Source organism: Pseudorasbora parva, chromosome 15, assembly GCF_024679245.1.
Source record: "Pseudorasbora parva isolate DD20220531a chromosome 15, ASM2467924v1, whole genome shotgun sequence".
Lineage (NCBI taxonomy): Eukaryota > Metazoa > Chordata > Actinopteri > Cypriniformes > Gobionidae > Pseudorasbora > Pseudorasbora parva.
Genome location: NC_090186.1, coordinates 40,358,454 through 40,376,849, shown reverse-complemented (window position 1 = coordinate 40,376,849; position 18,396 = coordinate 40,358,454). Strand labels below are relative to the sequence as shown.

The following is an 18,396-nucleotide window of genomic DNA, read 5'->3' as shown; positions in this document are numbered from 1 at the left end:
CAAAATCTCAAAGTGCTACAGAATTAAAAACAATCAACAACAATAAATAAATATGTAAATGAATATATATATACTAGAAAATGATAAAAACGTTTTTGAAAACAACTTGGATACAAAGATTATAGGAACATAGTACACTTGTTTAAATTAATTTTTTTAAATAATAATAATAATTCTCCACCCCAGACACCTTATTAATCAGGGGCCCCTAATATGAATTATTATTGTAGTCTATCTACATAATTTTGTTTTACTTGCGTATTTTTAATTTCTCCCTGATTTTTTGTTGTTTTCTTGTTCAATGTCAATGATTTTGTATAATGTCATTGTGATCTGTACTAGACTGGATAATCATTGACCTTTACGTCACTCCTCCTGTCCGCCAGGGTGCGCTAATGCGCCCACATACACACTCGCTTTCTCTCACACACAAACACGCATGTTTTCAGCTGTCAAACGGCGTGAGTTTGATGCGGTTCGGATATTTAGGCTTTAATTAAATGACAAAGAGCGAGAAGATGAGCCGGAGCTGTGTTTATATCTTTAAATCATGAGATTATATATGAAAAAAGTGACAGCGAGATCGATCCGCGCGAGAGAAACGCAGGTGTACTGATACGTGAGGATTCAGGGGGATTTTAAGGACAGGAAACGATGAGCTGGCTCGGTAGGAACGCACTGATCGGTCTCGGTGTTAGTGTGACCATCAGTACAGGCCTGATCGCAGTATTGATCATTAAAGAGGCTCTCAGGCGGAGAAACCGCCGCCGTCTGCTGATGCACAAAACGAGCGCTGGACTGCAGAATGACGCAGGTATGGACCAACACATCATTTCATCATCATCATCTGTACTCTCCTTTTCACTCAAAACATTGTATATCACACGTGAAAATATGATCTGGCACACTAGACACATGCTGATGAGCTTCTCTCTCTTTGTGTGTGCGTGTGTGGGGGGGGGGGGGGGGGGGGGCATGTTTTTGTGAAATATGAGGACACAAGTGTGTATAATGACATGGGTATGACATAGGTATTACAATGAGAGGGTGAAATATTAGATAGAATATAGAATTAGCCATGTCCCCACTTTTCAAACTGCTTATAAATCATACAGGATGAGTTTTTTTAGAAAATAAAAATGCAGAATGTTTCCTGTGATGGGTAGGTTTAGGGGTAAGGGCAGTGTAAGGGGATAGAAAATACGGTTTGTACAGTATAAAAACCATTACGCCTATGAAATGTCCCCACATTTCACAAAAACAATCATGTGTGTGTGTGTGTGTGTGTGTGTGTGTGTGTGTGTGTGTGTGTGTGTGTGTGTGTGTGTGTGTTCAGTAGATGCCGCAGCTCTTTCTGCAGCAGTGAGGGGTTTGCCTCCTGAGCAGCATGTGGAGCTGAGGAAGACTCTGGACGAGGTGATGAAGAGCGTGTCCAGTCTGAGAAATGAGATTGCAGAGCTGCGTGAGGGTCTGAAGGACATCTCCACCACCATCGCTGAAGATGTGAAGTGGGTGATCAGTGTTTCTTCTCCTCCATCACCTCATCTCATTTGAGCCTCCCTGTTGCCTCATCTTACTCTCCCTCTCATTTTTTCTTACTTTCTTTCATCTAATCTGAGCCTTTCTAATATCAGTGTCTCTTGTCTCATCTCACACTCTCTGTCCTGTCTCATCCGAGTCTCTCCTCCTGTCTTATTCTCTCGTTTTTTTCTTCTGAAGTTCACAGGTCTCATTGAGTGTCACTACTGTCTCATCAGACTCTTATGTCTCATTTTAGTCTCCATTGTCTCATCTGACTGTCTCTCCTCTAATTCTCTCTCGTTTTTTCTTACTTTCTCTAGTCTTATCTATGTCTCCCTTCTGTCTCATCAGACTCTTCTGATAAATTTGAGTCTCTTGTCTCCATTCTCTAATCTTATCGTTTCTCTAGTTTCTTCGGACTTTCACTTGTCTCATCTGAGTCTCCCACACGTCTCATCTGACTCTTTTCTCATTTGAATCTCCGCTGTCTCATCAGACTCTTATGTCTCATTTGAGTCTCCATTGTCTCATCTGACTGTCTCTCCTCTAATTCTCTCTCCTTGTGTCTTACTTTCTCTAGTCTTATCTATGTCTCCCTTCTGTCTCATCAGACTCTTCTGATAAATTTGAGTCTCTTGTCTCCATTCTCTAATCTTATCGTTTCTCTCGTTTCTTCTGACGTTCACTTGTCTCATCTGAGTCTCCCACATGTCTCATCTGACTCTTTTCTCATTTGAATCTCCACTGTCTCAGCTCACTTTCTCTCCCCTCCTCTCTCTTATTTTTTATATGACTTTCACTGGTCTTGTCTGCATGTCTCTACTATCCCGTCAGACTCTTGTCTCATCAGACTTTTCTGCCACATTTGAGTCTCCATTGACATTTTTTCTTCTTAGGCTTACCTGTCTTATCTATGTCTCCCTCTTGTCTCATCAGACTCCTATGTCTCATTTGAGTCTCTCTCGTCTTTCTCTCATCTTATTCTCTCTCTCTTGTTTCTTCTGACTCTCACTTGTCTCATCCGAGTCTCTCTGTTTTCAGGAAGACTGTGGAGGAGAGTCAGAGGTCGCGGCGGCGGCGGATGTTAATGCCGAGGGAACGCTCTGAATCCATGAGCTCCAGCTCCATTTATTTCACCGCCAGCGCCGGGGCCGCCAGTCTCTATGATGACAGCGAGGTCGGGTATGTCACAGTCACAGTGTCATCGTGCGGCTGTCACACTCGATGTTTGTACAGTACGTCAGGATTAGGGTTGGGTATCGTGTGGGTTTTTACGATTCAGGTGCCAAACCGGTACTTTTAAAACGGTACCGGTGCCTGAACCGAACCCACAAAACGATAGTGGACGACATTAAAGAATAGCTTTTTATTGATTTTTTTTCTTCTTAAAAGTTTAAAGTATACTTAAATATATAAATAGATACAAAACACAATTTACTTAAATTCACAGTAAAAGCTAATACACCTAACCCAACTACAATAGGCCTTATTTAAAGGGTTAGTTCACCCAAAAATGTAATTGATGTCATTAACTCCTCACCCTAATGTCGTTCCACAACCGTAAGACCTCCGTTCGTCTTCAGAACACAGTTTAAGATATTTTATATTTAGTCTGAGAGCGTATCCAAGTGTATGCACACTATACTGTCCATGTCCGGAAAGGGAATAAAAACATCATCAAAGTAGTCCATATGAGACATCAGTTGGTTGATTAGAATCTCTTGAAGCATTGAAAATACATTTTGGTCCAAAAATAACAAAAACTTCGACTTTATTCAGCATTGCCTTCTCTTCCGCGTTTGTTTTCAAACCTCAAAGATTCAAACGGCCACGAATCAGCGCATTGATTCATGATTCGGATCGCCAATGTCACGTGATTTCAGCAGTTTGACACGCGATCCGAATCATGAATCAATTAGCAATTAGCTAAACGCCAGCCAAAGCGCGAAAGCAAGTTCAATGGCACCAAAATGAGGAACCGAAATCTGCGTTCTGATTCGGTCCAGTACATACCGGTTGTATAGGTACCGGTGCTATATTGGCACCGGGTTTCGGTACCCAACCCTAGTCAGGATGCTGTGCAGCTCTCGAGGTTGTGTTCGTTTCACTAATTGAGCTCTCCCACAGATACTCCACGGCATATTCCAACGCCGAGTCCGACTACACGGACAGAGAGACGGATCGCGAGACGGATAAAGACGGCGAGGACGATGGCAGAGACTCGGATGAGGATGAAGAGCAGAGCTGCGCCACGGTGCTCACGCTGCGACAGGAGGATTCGCAGCATGAGGAAGATGATGATGAAGACGTCGGGCTAATGGTGGACACTTTAACGGACATTCCCATCTCTGAAGTCTCCCTCCTGCTCGCCCAGTGTGATCTGCTGCATGCAGGGGACTCTGGGAAAAAAGCAGAGGGCTTCAAGCTGCTGATGGAGAACAGACCACTGGTGAGGGACTGATGTTTCTTGAGCTCAAATCATCATATTAGAAGGATTTTTGAAGGATCATGAAAAATTCAGCTTTGATTACAGGACTAAAGTACATTTTAAAGTAGATTTGGACCCACTTTATATTAGGTGGCCTTAACTACTATGTACTAACATTGTAATTAGTCATTTGATACAATGTACTTTTTTTTTTTTACATTGTACTTACATTTTAAAAAATACCTGCATGTAATTACATCTGTAATTAATTTCTGTAGTTACATTTGTAATTACAGTTTTGACAATTCCCTTACACCTAACCCTACCCTTAAACTTACCCACAACACACCTGTCCCTAACTTTACCCATATCCTCAATATCAGCAAATCTGTTTTAGCAATACAGTATGAACACAATAAGTACATTGTACTTATTTTTGAATGTAAGTACATAGTAGTTTAGGCCCACTAATATAAAGTTGGGCCCTTGTTTAAATAGAAAACTGTTATTTTAAATTGTAATAATATATCACAATATTACTGTTTTTGCTATATTTTTTATCAAATAGATGTAGCCTTGGTGAACATAAGAGACTTATTTCAAAATCGTACGAAAATCGTACTGGCCCATGTTTTATAGTATTTAAATATTAAAAACAAAAAAAAACCTTTTTAAAAATCTTAAAGCTACAGTGTGTGATATTTTCCCCCATCTAGCGGTGTAAAGGTATATGACCATCCAGTGAATATTAGTTTCTGTTCCTCTCAATTCTGATTTCGTTTTAACTCCTACGGTGGCCGATTTAGTCCAAGATTAACACGGCAATCCCCCTCTTCACATTCGACACGGTGCCATCGAGTGTTAAAATGTGAAAGGTGAAGCTTGAATTTACGGGTATGTCCCTCTTTGGCTAATGTACTTTCAAGATGGAGGGGCAACATGGCGACCGGCATTCGAACCCCTCACCCGTGTGTATTTTCAAAGGCATATTATAAATTTACGAGAATACTTTATTACTCGAAAGAAGTAAATATACATTAATGAGCACATATATTTTTGAAAGAACTAAGTGTTTTTAGCTAAGAATAAACTAAAAAGTTACACAGTGTAGCTTTAACATATAAACAATTAAATCGTATCAATATTCTTGTAATATAAAAAAATTCAAAGCAAGTATTTTAAAAGAAAGATAGCATAATTACACTGTCCAAACAAAATGTTTCACAAAATAATGTTTGAAATGATACACCAATAAAAATAAAGCTCAATTATATCAACTGAAATAAAAATTGTGTTTCTCTGTGCATGTGTGTCAGTACGCTGATAACATGGAGTTTATGTGGCGACTGGCTCGTGCTTACACAGACATGTGCGAGACGACAGACAACAGAGAAGACAAGAGAAGCTACGCAGAGCAAGGTGAGGAAATATTACATGCCGTTTCCCTCAGGTCACACATTTGGAAGCGGACTACACGTCCTGACGTCCTGCATTGTGAGAAAGTCACTGCAAATGCATAGAAAACATTCCCTGAGGAGCATTAAACACTCCGTAGGGACCTTATGATTCGGAACGCAGCACATAATGTACTGAATGCACTGACCTTTGACCTTTTGACACTTCAGGTCATTATGAAGCCGAGGCAGCGCTGATGAGGAACGGACTGAGTGCAGACTGTCACAAGTGGTATGAAAACAATACACACTTTCCTTCGTGGAAGCTTGTTTCTGTCGCAGAATACAAAAATAAAACGGTAAATAAAACTTTTCTCTGTATTCAGACTTTTTAATATATGAATAGCGAGAAAGTCAGATTTGTGAGATATAAACTTGGATTTCCAAGAAAAAAGTGAATTGAAATTGTGAGAAAAAAAGTCACAATTTTGAGACTAACTCGGAATTCTGAGAGGAAAGAAATCAGCATTGTGAGACAAACTTTCAATTGCGAAAATAATAATTATGAGATAAGTGATTACCTTTTTAATTTTCTTTGTTCTGTGGAAAAGACAAGCTTCCATACCCTTCACCTGCACTGTATGAGATGATTTTTAATGTCTGTAATTCCGACACATTGTTGCGCTCTGTCAGGTTTGCCGTCCTCGCGCGCTTGTCTTCACAGTACGAGAGCATTCACGGGAAACTGAAAAGCGGCCGCGTACTGAAGGTGAGCCGGTGATGCTTTACCAGAGTTTCAGATCAACACGAGGGTCTTCCTTCATTGACGTCAGGCGTGTGTTTAATGGCTGTGTTTGTTCCTGGATGTTCTGACAGGAGCATTTGGATCGAGCTTTGGCTCTGCGTGACGATGATCCCATCTGTTTCTACCTGCTCGGCCGCTGGTGTTTAGAGGTCAGTTCAGACTGCTCAAACAATGCCAACAATCTCAGCAATAACTAAAGGGTTAGTTCACCCAAATATGAAAATTCTGCCATTAATTACTTACCCTAATGTCATTCGACACCCGTAAGACCTCCGTTCATCTTCAGAACACAGTTTCAGCAGTTTGACACGCGATCCGAATCATTAATCGATTCACTGATTCATAACGGTTCGAAGCTTTGTTTTGAAATCGGCTCATCACTATGCAAGTCGTAATTACGTTTTTTTTCCGCACAAAAACTCTTCTCGTGGCTTCATAAAATGATTGTAGAGCCACTGTAGTGAGATGGGCTTTGTAACGACGTCTTTAGTGCCTTTATGGGTCTTGAGAGGAAATGACATTGGTGTCAATCGGGTCTGACAGGTGTCGAACGACATTAGGGTAAGTAATTCATGACAGAATTTTCATTTTTATTGGTGAACTAACCCTTTAACATGCCCCTATTGTGCTTTATCATTTAATATGAAATATTATGGAAGCTGTTTCCGCCACTAAAAAAATAAAACGAAAAGAGTATTTCTGACTTTATATCATGCTATTGTGAGTTTATATCATCAGAATTGTGACTTCATAACTCGTAATTCTGAGGAAAAAGTCGCAGTTAATCTTTTTCCCATATAATATAGCTGTTTGTGAATGCAAATGATCTGCAAACATTCGAAGTTATTGTCTCCCAAAAGAAAGAACTGCCTGGAACAAGTCAGACACTGTGTGAAAAGAGCTGATGCTGCTGTGTATATTATGAGCAAAGTATAAAGTAAAAAATATGAAAGTGTTTTTTGACCTTGGATGCATGTAAACCACTCTCTAACCCTCATACGGTTTGTGTGTGTTGTAGGTGAGCTCTCTGGGTTGGTTGGAGAGAAAAGCTGCCGCCACACTTTATGAAACTCCTCCTACATCCTCACTGAATGAAGCTTTGGAGAACTTCCTCAAGGTATCGATTGCTAGTCTTCGGATCAGTATCATACGATCTGAGATTTACAGCTTCATCAAACGTGCTGATATTTCTGACTGTCTGATCTCTAGGCGGAGGAGTTAAATCCAGGATTCTCTAAAACGGTCCGGCTTTATATCGCAAAGGTAATGGGTTTATCCTTCAGGACATGTCATTCCCTTAAAGGAACAGTTCACCTAGAAAATTACACTTGGTGTCAGCCAGTTACCCTGATGCCATTCCAGACCTGTACGTCTTTAACCCTTTGTGAAAGAACTGCATAAAAAAAATCTAACTGGAATAAGATGCATTTTATATCCTTTTCCGTTTCAGTGTCATAAGGAGCTTGGAAACATGTCAGAGGCCAGAAATTGGGTCCAGTTATCTCTGAGCACACCAGCAGGGGCAAATGAGGTGAAGGCCATTCAGACTCTTAGTAGCATTTGGATTCATGTAACCTTTTTTCTTGTAGTTTCAAGTTTCTCAGATCGATTTTTCTGTTTCCTCAGGATTCTGACAGCGCTGCTCTACAGGAGGAGCTAAAGGCTTTGATTGACAGCACTGCTAACCTATCAACAAGCAGTATAGATCATTAGGGCGGGATCTAATCTTTTTTACATTTCATCAAATATGTGCTCTATTTTATTTATTTAATGTTTATAATGGATGTTATTAAAATGTATAAATTCCCTTGGTATTGTGAAGAAAATCTAAATATTTATTAAAATAGTTCACTATTGTTAACATATCTCCTTCCTACATAAAAGACTGCATTATTCCTTTAAAAAAAGATGAAGGTAACCGATCATTCCTAGTTTTTCATATTTAAATATGCTGTGAAATTAACTGTCTAATAAATTACAAAATGCCTTAGGTTTGTTTGATTTAATTTTGAAGTGAATTCCTTAAAATTGTCAATAAAATTCCACAATTATATCAGTATTTTTGCTGTCCAATCATCTATTTTAATGATTTCTCTTGTTAACTGATCCCATAGATGGAAACAAACACACTTTTATTAGTTTAACAGATAAAACGCTTTATGAGTAGTCTATGTACAAGAAAAAGTTTCAGTCCAGACAAAACATACAAATATAACAATATGTAAATACCAAATAATAGAGGTTGACATCACACTAGAGCAAATAATTACACCAGCTCAAATCACTCAGATCCGTCAATCTGCACATGTAAATAAACCATGTATTTCACTCTCAAGGGTATACTTCTGTACCCAAAGTATAATTCCAGACTAAACACATTTTAAAGGAGTCTTTTCTCCGACTGATGGTCTCATATCGCTCACAGCAGTGCAGGTTTGTTCTCTGATCGATGCCCTTTCAGTCTTTGGCATCTCCCACTCCATCAGCATTAATGGCAAACATGGCCTCCGCCTCAGGCAAACACGGGGAGTCGTAGATCTTACATATCCTCGTTTCACCTCGACCCTTCCGCAGGTATAATCTACACAAGAGACATTATTAATCTATAGCGTAAGTACACATCAAAAAACACCACGATCATCATCATCCTCTGCTAAGTTTTACCGAGTAGTCGATGCATGTGCAAGAATGTTTCCTCCAATCGGCTTCTTGGGATCTGCAGAAAACATGGCCGCTCCGTCCACCTGCGCTACCACCTGGTTAGTAATGACGACGGCCACGCCAAACTACAAACACGACAACACACATATATACATGAGCTCACGTCATATACAAGACACTAATAAAGGACTAGGATTGCCACTTAAAACATGATGCAAACTGATAAATCACTTGTAGTTATAATACTACTTAACCATTTGGTTACAACTTTAGAAAGTAAATGCAATCAAATGCATGAAAAAACAAACCGATTTCAGATACTACATGGAATCTGCAGATATTATAATGCATTTTAACTTGATTTAGAATTACTTTATGAAGAGATATAATGCATTATAAAGTACAGATGCTCGATTGGATTGAGATCTGGGGCATTTGGAGGCCAAGTCAACACCTCAAACTCATTGTTGTGCTCCTCAAACCATTCTTTTTTGCTTTGTGGCAGGAGCATTATTATGCTGGAAGAGCCACATCCACCAGGGAATACTGTTTCCATGAAAGGGTGTATATGGTCTGCAACAATGTTTAGTTAGGTGGTGCATGTCAAAGAAAAATCCATGACAGGGATGACAGGACTCAAGGTTTCCCAGCAAAACATTGCCCAAAGCATCACACTGCCTCCACTGGCTTGTCTTCTTCCCATAGTGCATCCTGGTGCCATGTGTTCCCCAGGTAAGCGACGCACACGCACCCGGCCATCCACGTGATGTAAAAGAAAACGTGATTTATCAGACCACCTTCTTCCATTGCTCTGTGGATTAGTTCTGATGCTCACTGGCCATTGTTGCCACTTTAAGAAGTGGACAGGGGTCAGCATGGGCACCCTGACTGGTCTGCGTCTATGCAGCCCCATTCACAACAAACTGCGACGCACTGTGTATTCTGACAACTTTTTAAAACCAGCACCAGCATTAATATTATGCTGCTTCTACAGGGTATTACTAAATTAAAAAAATATATACACATGATCGTCTTATTCTTCTAAGATAAAACATTATAAAAGAGACATTTTACAATATAATAAATGAAAAAAATCCTCTAATAAAATCTGAACAGCTGCTTTACCTCATCAGCGAGACGGAGCAGCATGCGCAGAAATCGGCCCAGATGCCCCTGACGGGCGGACAGCTCTCCTCTTCCGGAGTAATCTGTCCTGTAAAGTGCAGTAGCGCTGTCTACGATCAGCAGAGCGTATCTGAAGAGAGATTCAGAATATTTCAGCACGTCGAGCGAGTGCAGACAGTCTGGAGTCAGTTTCTGGCTGGATGCGTGTGTGTTACCTGGACTCAGTCATCATGGCGGAGGCCTGATAGAGCAGCTGCGTTTGATGGTCCGTGTTGAAGGCCCTGGCATACGCCACATTATCCAGCACGTCACTGCCCACCAGCCCGTACCTGACACAGCAAACACGGTTCAGTGTTTTGCACATTATGGTTCATATGAATGTTTAGAAAGCGACTGACCTCTCAGCTACAGCCAGCAGTCTCTCTGGACGGAAGGTTCCTTCTGTGTCGATGTACATGGCTTTTCCTTCCCCACCACCCTGATCAATGGGCAGCTGAAATGCAAAGCTCATACTTTCATAAAGCACTCACATCAAAGTTACTGTGTTTACCAGCTTTACACGGTTATTGAGTTTAACAGGGGTTAAAATACTGGATATAAGTTTGCGATTTTAATCTTATTTTAACACAGAAATGCCAGACAAGACTTAAGCTAATATCCCAGAATAAAATGTTTGAGCTGTTTTAACTGAATTGCACTGACATATCTTCAAATATATCAGTGCCATTGTTTTGTTTCAAGATGCACACGGTAATGTCTTCTTCTAATGCCCGCCTAGATCATTACAGATCACACTGTATGACATGGATCTAATAATATTGAGTACGACATGTATGATGATGACACCTGTTGAATCAATCTACGACGCAAGTTAATATAGAAGAATAAAACGTCATCAGCATGTACTAGTGGTAAACAAACAGAGCGAGATGAATTGCACTTTGGACTGAAAAAAAGGAGGAAGCGAAAGAGGAGAATATGGACACGGTCATTGCTAGGAAAAAGAGGCCAACTTAGCATGCCAAAGTAGTTTTAAGCTTTAGCGCCATGAAGCGTTGATCATTATGCCACTTTTGTTGGATTTTTATTGGCTAGTCAGTAGATACAATAGTTGAATTGTGAGACAATAGTTGAGACAATAGTTACATTTCTGACATGGTCAGAAAATCATTGCAGCCTTTCTCAAATAAAATAAGTGTTACCTGGCATGTAACGGCCAGTGTGTGACACAGCTGCGTCTTTCCAGTTCTGAACTCGCCAAACATCTCGGTGATGGATCCGGTCTCGATTCCTCCTGCAGAACACAGACAGAGAAAGATTCAATCAGGTGATTACAGTATAACGTGTATTATTTTCTGACAGACAGTACAGTGTCGCACCCTGCAGGAGTTTATCAAGCTCTTTGGATCCTGTGGAGATCTGGATGATTTCAGCTCTGCGCTGGTGAAACTCAGTCGCTGTGGTGAACCCCATGGGAACCATCTTAGCAGCCTCTGTCTGTTGGTTAAAGGGTTAGAGGTTTGTTCAAATCACTAACACAGAATGAGATAGCTGCGTTTCCACTGCAAGCATGCTAATTCGTGTCAGGGCCAGTCGTGTTTCCAATGTCCCTTCTGGGGCTTGATCGGGCCTTCCTCTGGGCCAATAGCCAGGGGGTTTTGGCCGACTGAATACCTTGGTCCAAAGTGGGCCAGGAGTGTTCACGAACAAAGATGGAGTTTATCTGAGTGAGGAGACGGTCAACACCGCTGGTCATTTCCCATGTTATCATACCAGGCTACCAGCTAACGTTTTTTAAAATTTAAGAGATTTTAAACAATTTTCAGCTCAACTCACTTTCAGACACCAGCCAGTGTTTGAAAAACTCCAAATCCGATTTGATGGGCTACTTATATAACCCATTGTGATTATAAAATTAAACACACACACATCTGCGCACACACACTGGATTTGGCAGAGGTTTTATGGCAGATGCCCTTCCTGTGATCACAAATAAATAAACTGAATAAGTATGTTCTATTTTTATATAGTTTTCAGTCAGCTAGCTCCATGCTGCCTAATATAGTGGGATTGTGTGATGAGATGTTGTTCTATGGAGGTGTAAAATGTTTATGTGGTTAATGGGGAGTTTTAGGGCTGCATGGCTACTGACGCAAAAGGAGAAATGCAGCTTAGTTTTAGCCTCGCAGCTTGAGGTCTGAAGCTATTGGCCCTGCCTGACAGTGAAAAGCAGCAAATTGTGACCAAGGTCTCACCAGGATCTTGTCGGCTTTAGCTTCACTGATTCCTTTGATGTTCAGCAGCTCTTTCTTGGGTGCATACGCAACGGCCTCCACGGTGTGAAAACCACCATCTTCCAGCTTCTTAATGTCACTGCTGCTAATGCCACACTGCTGCAGAGAGATTTACAACACCATCATCATCATCATCAATATCCATTCAAACCGTGTTTGTGTTTATATCCGGTTTGGCAGTCATACCTCCAGACGGGAAACTGGTTGTGGCCCAAAACTTTCCTCCTCCTCGACCTCAGCCTCCACCTCCACTCGAGATGCATTTCTCATAGCCATATTTACTGCTCCATAACACACACATTATACATTAAATTAAATATTTTTATATATATATTATATATATATATATATATATATATATATATATATATATAATATATATATATATATATATATACATACACATACATACATACACACACACACAATACATATATAACTAGTTACGCTGGTATATGAAAAAAGCTAATTCATAACACATTACCAGCTAAAGGAATTTAGTGATACGCTGTGTTTACAATTTCAACCTAAACCTTATATAGTTGTAACTTGTAACCGAATTCATATATTAAACATAAGATTAGTAACTTGACCAATGTTTTATTGCATTTTCCAACCACTAAGGATTTACATAAAACGACGATTTTATACTTTTTTTGAAAATGTATAAAGCAATTATTTGAAATACCTAGATTAATTAGGTAAAACTAATTAGGTTATTAATAAGGTAAAACAAGTGCAAATACGTACAGTGATGGTAATACCACAGCACTTTGCTATATAACGTTAGCATATTTTTAACATAGCATGCCAAGGTACCGCTGAGAATACCATGGTATTATTAAAAGTATCATGGCATCACAATCGGACAGTACTGTTTTCTACGAATCAGACTAAACTAGTGAAACAATAATGAGTTATTTGTCCGTTAAAGCTAGTACGTTACACTTTATTTCCCCCACAGAGAAGGATATACATTTAAGTTAATCAGTCTGTGTTACAAATCCCACAGAACGCAAACACACATCCTATAACGCTCTCATCGACAGAAACATGTTCTCACGCTATAGTTCATATAAATGTGTCAGAGTAATCACGTAGACGTGTAATTATTACATTATTTAAACCTTTTAAGTCGTGATTATTGTTTTTGTCACTCACCCGCTGTTGCTGTTGCCTGCTGCTGCTCAATCTGAATTTTCCCGCGTGCCGACGTCAGGACACGTCAACGATGACATGACGTCATCGCGTCAATGCTGTTTCATAAGCGCACAATCCGCTTCTTTTGAAAACCGATTTGTGAAGGCATTTTCAATATTTATCGCAGTTCAAAATCACCCCCCCCCCCAGGGTTTTGTATAATACAAAAAAATACTAACACGTTTGGCACCATTTGGAGTTTTGATAACTATAGGCTAGCCTGGTTACTTTGTTCAAGTGTAATAAAAAAGTCACGGTTTATAATGTAATAATTTTTTTCAGGGTTTATTTTTCTGATCATCAGTAAAACATGTTAGCTCACACACAAAGCAAAGGCATCACATAAATTTAAACATGTAGGGCTGTGTAGAACCTACCAAAATCAATAGCTAACATGTTAAAGACATAAAACATAACAACCCACTGTCAACATTTTTACATTTATGCACTTTTATACAAAGCCACTAACAAATAGAGCAATAAAGCAATTCATTAAGGAGCCAACAACAATCTGAATAAAATTCATAAGAATATAAAAACGTTCCTATTACAGTAGCTACTAACCGTATCTTGCCCCAGAAAATAAACATGCATAAAATAATATACAGAACATAAAGTACAATGTAAAAGTACATCAGTAGCATTGTATCATAATAAAAACCTATAACTTTTCTAAGCAGCCTAAAAGTTCAGTCATGAAAAAGAAAAAATTATATAAAAGATCACGATTATATTATTATAGGGTTGTGCCCCATTCAGAACTGAATTAAGAGTATCTATAAAATTCATTATAATACTGCAAATGAATGTAAATATGACATCTCAAATGAACAGATCCAGAGGCGACATTCAGATGATCTTTTTGGTGGAAGTTGGTAGGTCTTCCTCGTATGGGTTTTCTGTTTTTTCTGTTTCTTCAGACGTGTTGCTCTGTTCTGAAGGCGCTGTGTCTCCAAAGAGGGTGTTCGTTTTCACGTAATATATGAACAAGCATAATCCTTTAAAAACACAAGCATTTAATACAAAATTAACAAAATTAATACTATATTAGAATATAGTATAATAGGCATGTGTGGGTCAGCAGACATAATTCCAGTAAACATAAACCACAAACATGCTGTGAAATTAGATTTTTTCATTATTATGCCCAACTGATGAAAGCGAACAACTTCAACCTTTATCCGAATATTATTAAAATTTGTTAAAGATTTTGTAAGCATATGGCGTAATTGTGCTTCGAGTCAATTGCTTTATTTGTGATAATGCACAACCCAAATTTCCTGTGATCTTTTAGTTTTTAAGCATGTTTTGCAATGCATAATAAAACACGTAACTGTAGCTTTTTTGGGTCAAATAAGATAAATACTTTAAGATAATACCCGGATAAATACTTTAAACAAGTTTAGTGTTTAAGGAAAGACTTAACAGAGATTTATCCTTTTACTTTTAATATTTGGCAAGTTTGTATGCTGCTACGCATCCCTGTGTGTATAAGCAGAGTGTACACGCGTTGTACACCCACCTATAGGCACATTTTACTAACGCGCCCTTTAAATAACACAAAAATACTGCACTTTTGACTTTAGACCAGGTTTTTGTTGGTCAGTGGCGCAGATGTTCTCAGTTCTTCAAAATAGCAACACGCCAACAATGCGCCTGAACACACCTCGTTTTCAGGCCAGCAGACCAACCCCCAGACCATGGGCGAAAAAGTGGATTTGCTATTTAAACAACTTGGCACTAGACATGAAAATTATAACTGTGTCAAGCTGAAACTAGCAAAAAACTAGTGACTGACAATGGGTCGGGTGTATGACAGGGCACTAAAGGGTTAGTTCACCCAAAAATGAAAATTATTTCATTAATTACTCACCCTCATGCCCTTGGACACCTGTAAGACCTTCGTTCATCTTCGGAACACAAATGAAGATATTTTTGTTGAAAGCTGAGAAAGGCTTCAGAAAGGCCTCCATTGGCATTCAATACATTCCCACTCACAAGACCCATAAAGGCACTAAACACATCAATACAAAGCCCATCTCACTACAGTGGCTGTACAATAATATTACAATGTGACGACAATAGGTATTGTACGCACAAAATAACGACTTTATCCGGCAAGTTATTGTCATGAACTCGACGTATGCGCGAGAATATGACGTTCAATACATGACCCAGAAGAGGAGGAGCGCCGCTATCGCTTGAGTTCACATCAGAGACCTACACGGAAGACAATAACTTGCCGGATAAAGTGATTATTTAGATTTTTTTTGCGCACAAAAAATATTCTCGTCGCTTGGTAAAATTATTGTACAGCCACTGTAGTGAGATGGACTTTGTATCGATGTGTTTAGTGCCTTTATGGGTCTTGTGAGTGGGAATGTACTGAATGCCAATGGAGGCCTTTCTGAAGCCTTTCTCAGCCATCAGCTTTCTACAAAAATATCTTCATTTGTGTTCCGAAGATGAACGAAGGTCTTACGGGTGTCCAACGGCATGAGGGTGAGTAATTAATAAACAATAAACAATTTTTGGGTGAACTAACCCTTAAATCTTTGAACAAACCGTTTCAGACACTTTGAGAAATGTATATGCAAAATATGCATTTACATTTTTCTGCAGAAAAGCTCTCACCTTGGAAGGAGTTTAGTATGGTGAATATGTAGTATGAGGGCAGAGCCAGACCTCCATAGCTGAAGAACGTGAAACTCCAGGTGAGTCCCAGCAGACAGCAGAGCCCCAGGATGGTGGTGATGTCAAAGGAGGCGGTTCCTGAGCGCTTCACCTTTCCAGCATTGTTAAACTTGTTCATCTTCAGAATGGAGAGCCATCGCAGCACCACGATGAAGGTAGAGAAGGTGAAGATGAAGACGAAGCAGTAATAACCGATGTTCACAGCATAGTGGACAGTGGAGTCTAAAATCCAGCACCTGCAGGCAAAATAGTGCAGACGGTTAAAATGTGACATATATCCAAGTGAATCATAAAAATATCTAAATTTGATTGCTAAATTTGACCATCATTTTCCAGAACAACAGTGTTTTTTATTTTTATTTGAAAAGTTTACACAAATCTACATTATTCTAACAGCGGGTATAAAAACAATATTTTCTCAATTTAATAGAAAGTAAACATTTTCCAACGTTATTAGGTAAATCTGTTCAACTGCTCATTAACAAATATCTAATCAGTCAATCACATGGCAGCAACTTTGGCGTGTAGACATGGTCAAGACGATCTGCTGAAGTTTAAACTGAGCATCAGAACAGGGAACAAAGGAGACTTTGAATGTGGTGTGGTTGTTGGTGCCAAACGGGCTGGTCTGAGTATTTCAGAAACTGCTGATCTACTGGGATTTTCACACACAACTATCTCTAGAAGTGAGCGGCAGTTCTGTGAAAGAAAATGCCTTGTTGATGCCAGAGGTCAGATGAGAATGGCCAGACTGGTTCAGATGATAGGAAGGCAACAGTAACTCAAATAAGCTCTCGACGTTACCACCAAAGTCTACAGAAAAGCGCCTGTGAACGCTGACACCTCCAACCCTGAAGCAGACGGGCTACAGCAGCAGAATACACACACTGGTGTTACTCCTGTCATCTGAGAACCGCAAACTAAGACTACAATTCCCACACGCTCACCAAAACTGGACAATAGAAGATTTGGAAAAACATTGCGTGGTCTGATGAGTCTCGATTTTTGCAGCAGCATTCACAAGGTGGGGTCAGAATTTGGTGTAAACAACATGAAAACATGGATCCATCCTGCTTTATATCAACAGTTCAAGCTGCTGGTGTAATGGTGTAGGCAGGGGATATTTTCTTGGCACACTTCCCTCTTTTTGTCCAATCGTTTAAACGCCAGCCTACCTAGAGTAGAGTTGCTGACCATGTCCATCCCTTTATGATCACAGTGTATCATCTTCTGATGGCTACTTCCAGCACGACAATATGTCATGTAACAAAACTCAAATAATCTCAAACAGTCCCAAATCTCAATCTAATAGATCAGCTTTGCGATGTGATGGAATGGGAGATAAATACACTCTTAAAGAATAAGGTCCAAAAGTGGGTTTGTTCAATGATGTCACAGAAGATCCGTTTCTGGTTCCTCAAGGAACCTTTCAGTAAACACTCTTAAAAAGAACATTTTTTTCTCTTAGTAAGAAGAACATTTTAATAATCCGAAGAACATTTTTCCACTTTAAAGAACCTTTTTGTTTCCATGAATGTTAAAGCTTATTAAGTACATCCATTTTTTTCATGCAGTACGACTGCCATTATGTTTTTAGAATAGCGCCTCATCATATATTTGGGTCTACTTACATGGTTACATTGCTTGACTCCGTCTGTATGTTCTGCTCACCATATTTGCCCAAGACGAAAATGATACTGACAACAATGGCAGGAGGAACTGAAACAAATTGTTGACAATGCAATTGTACTATATGAATCAATATTCTGGATATCAGATTAGAACAGACTTTACTGTTTTATCTGAACATATGACATGAATTATATGTGCATTATATCCCAGGATGATGATGATGCCAGGATGTGGCTTTTATGGTTGTTAAGATAGTCTGAGTGGTTGCTTACTGCTCCTTTGAGGTTTATGGGATTTTTGCAAATTAAAATTGAGTGTCTGATCAAAGGCAACATATTTCAGCATTCATATTCAAATGTTTTTTAAACTCACCCCACCCAGCCACAGAGATCTTGAGGATGTAATGTTTGATGACGACTGAGTGTTTGGTCATTTGGAGGCAGAGGTGTAAAGCCTCCACCGCAAACCAGGAGAAAGTGGCCAGCAAAGAGTAGTGCATGACTCCAGCCATGACCTTGCAGCCAATGTGGCTATTCATACGTGCAATGTATTCATTAGTCAGGAAGGTCAGGTTGAGCAGAAACAGTGCTATAAAGAGATTCATCAGCACGTGGGCTGAATTAGTGGCCTTCGCTTTCCTGA

At 39.5% G+C, this 18,396-nt stretch overlaps 3 protein-coding genes across 10 annotated transcripts in view; 1 reads left to right on the top strand and 2 right to left on the bottom strand.

Moving 5' to 3' along the window:
* Nucleotides 1-395: 395 nt before the first annotated feature.
* rmdn3 (regulator of microtubule dynamics 3) lies at nt 396-8,122 on the top strand. Of its 2 annotated transcripts, none has more exons than XM_067418084.1 (12): nt 396-814; nt 1,337-1,508; nt 2,563-2,703; nt 3,649-3,970; nt 5,266-5,368; nt 5,575-5,635; nt 6,037-6,112; nt 6,220-6,297; nt 7,167-7,265; nt 7,358-7,411; nt 7,599-7,679; nt 7,775-8,122. In XM_067418084.1, the coding sequence occupies exons 1-12, from the start codon at nt 655-657 to the stop codon at nt 7,859-7,861; spliced, it is 1,434 nt and encodes a 477-aa protein (XP_067274185.1). In that variant the 5' UTR covers nt 396-654; the 3' UTR covers nt 7,862-8,122. The 2 variants fall into 2 exon arrangements, with proteins under 2 accessions (XP_067274185.1, XP_067274186.1); XM_067418085.1 differs by having other exon boundaries at nt 397-814; nt 1,340-1,508.
* Nucleotides 8,123-8,258: 136 nt separating this feature from the next.
* Nucleotides 8,259-13,498, bottom strand: rad51 (RAD51 recombinase). 2 transcript variants are annotated; one of them, XM_067418086.1, is made up of 10 exons: nt 13,390-13,498; nt 12,415-12,509; nt 12,190-12,327; nt 11,314-11,431; nt 11,137-11,228; nt 10,333-10,427; nt 10,150-10,263; nt 9,935-10,064; nt 8,813-8,934; nt 8,259-8,729 (listed from the first exon to the last, which is right to left on the bottom strand). In XM_067418086.1, the coding sequence occupies exons 2-10, from the start codon at nt 12,502-12,504 to the stop codon at nt 8,606-8,608; spliced, it is 1,023 nt and encodes a 340-aa protein (XP_067274187.1). In that variant the 5' UTR covers nt 12,505-12,509; nt 13,390-13,498; the 3' UTR covers nt 8,259-8,605. The 2 variants fall into 2 exon arrangements, with proteins under 2 accessions (XP_067274187.1, XP_067274188.1); XM_067418087.1 differs by lacking the exon at nt 13,390-13,498 and adding an exon at nt 13,356-13,375.
* A 206-nt stretch (nt 13,499-13,704) lies between these two features.
* adgrg11 (adhesion G protein-coupled receptor G11) overlaps nt 13,705-18,396 on the bottom strand; it is a 34,805-nt gene continuing 30,113 nt past the window's right edge. For all 6 annotated transcript variants that reach the window (XM_067418077.1, XM_067418080.1, XM_067418076.1 and 3 more), the window contains 4 exons: nt 18,127-18,392; nt 17,754-17,841; nt 16,063-16,358; nt 13,705-14,426 (listed from right to left, as the gene is read on the bottom strand). In XM_067418077.1, the coding sequence (XP_067274178.1) occupies nt 14,278-14,426; nt 16,063-16,358; nt 17,754-17,841; nt 18,127-18,392 (799 nt within the window). In that variant the 3' untranslated portion in view covers nt 13,705-14,277. The remainder of the gene's footprint in view (nt 14,427-16,062; nt 16,359-17,753; nt 17,842-18,126; nt 18,393-18,396) is intronic.

What these genes read in the sequence shown, in the direction of transcription:
- rmdn3 (XM_067418084.1), top strand. Translation starts at nt 655, where the DNA reads ATGAGCTGGCTCGGTAGGAACGCACTGATCGGTCTCGGTGTTAGTGTG. An exon ending in AAAGCGGCCGCGTACTGAAG is followed by an intron (nt 6,113 to 6,219) that starts GTGAGCCGGTGA and finishes ATGTTCTGACAG; the next exon opens with GAGCATTTGGATCGAGCTTT. An exon ending in CACCAGCAGGGGCAAATGAG is followed by an intron (nt 7,680 to 7,774) that starts GTGAAGGCCATT and finishes CTGTTTCCTCAG; the next exon opens with GATTCTGACAGCGCTGCTCT.
- rad51 (XM_067418086.1), bottom strand. Translation starts at nt 12,504, where the DNA reads ATGGCTATGAGAAATGCATCTCGAGTGGAGGTGGAGGCTGAGGTCGAG. An exon ending in GCTTGATAAACTCCTGCAGG is followed by an intron (nt 11,229 to 11,313) that starts GTGCGACACTGT and finishes TGTGTTCTGCAG; the next exon opens with GAGGAATCGAGACCGGATCC. An exon ending in GCCATGATGACTGAGTCCAG is followed by an intron (nt 10,065 to 10,149) that starts GTAACACACACG and finishes ATCTCTCTTCAG; the next exon opens with ATACGCTCTGCTGATCGTAG.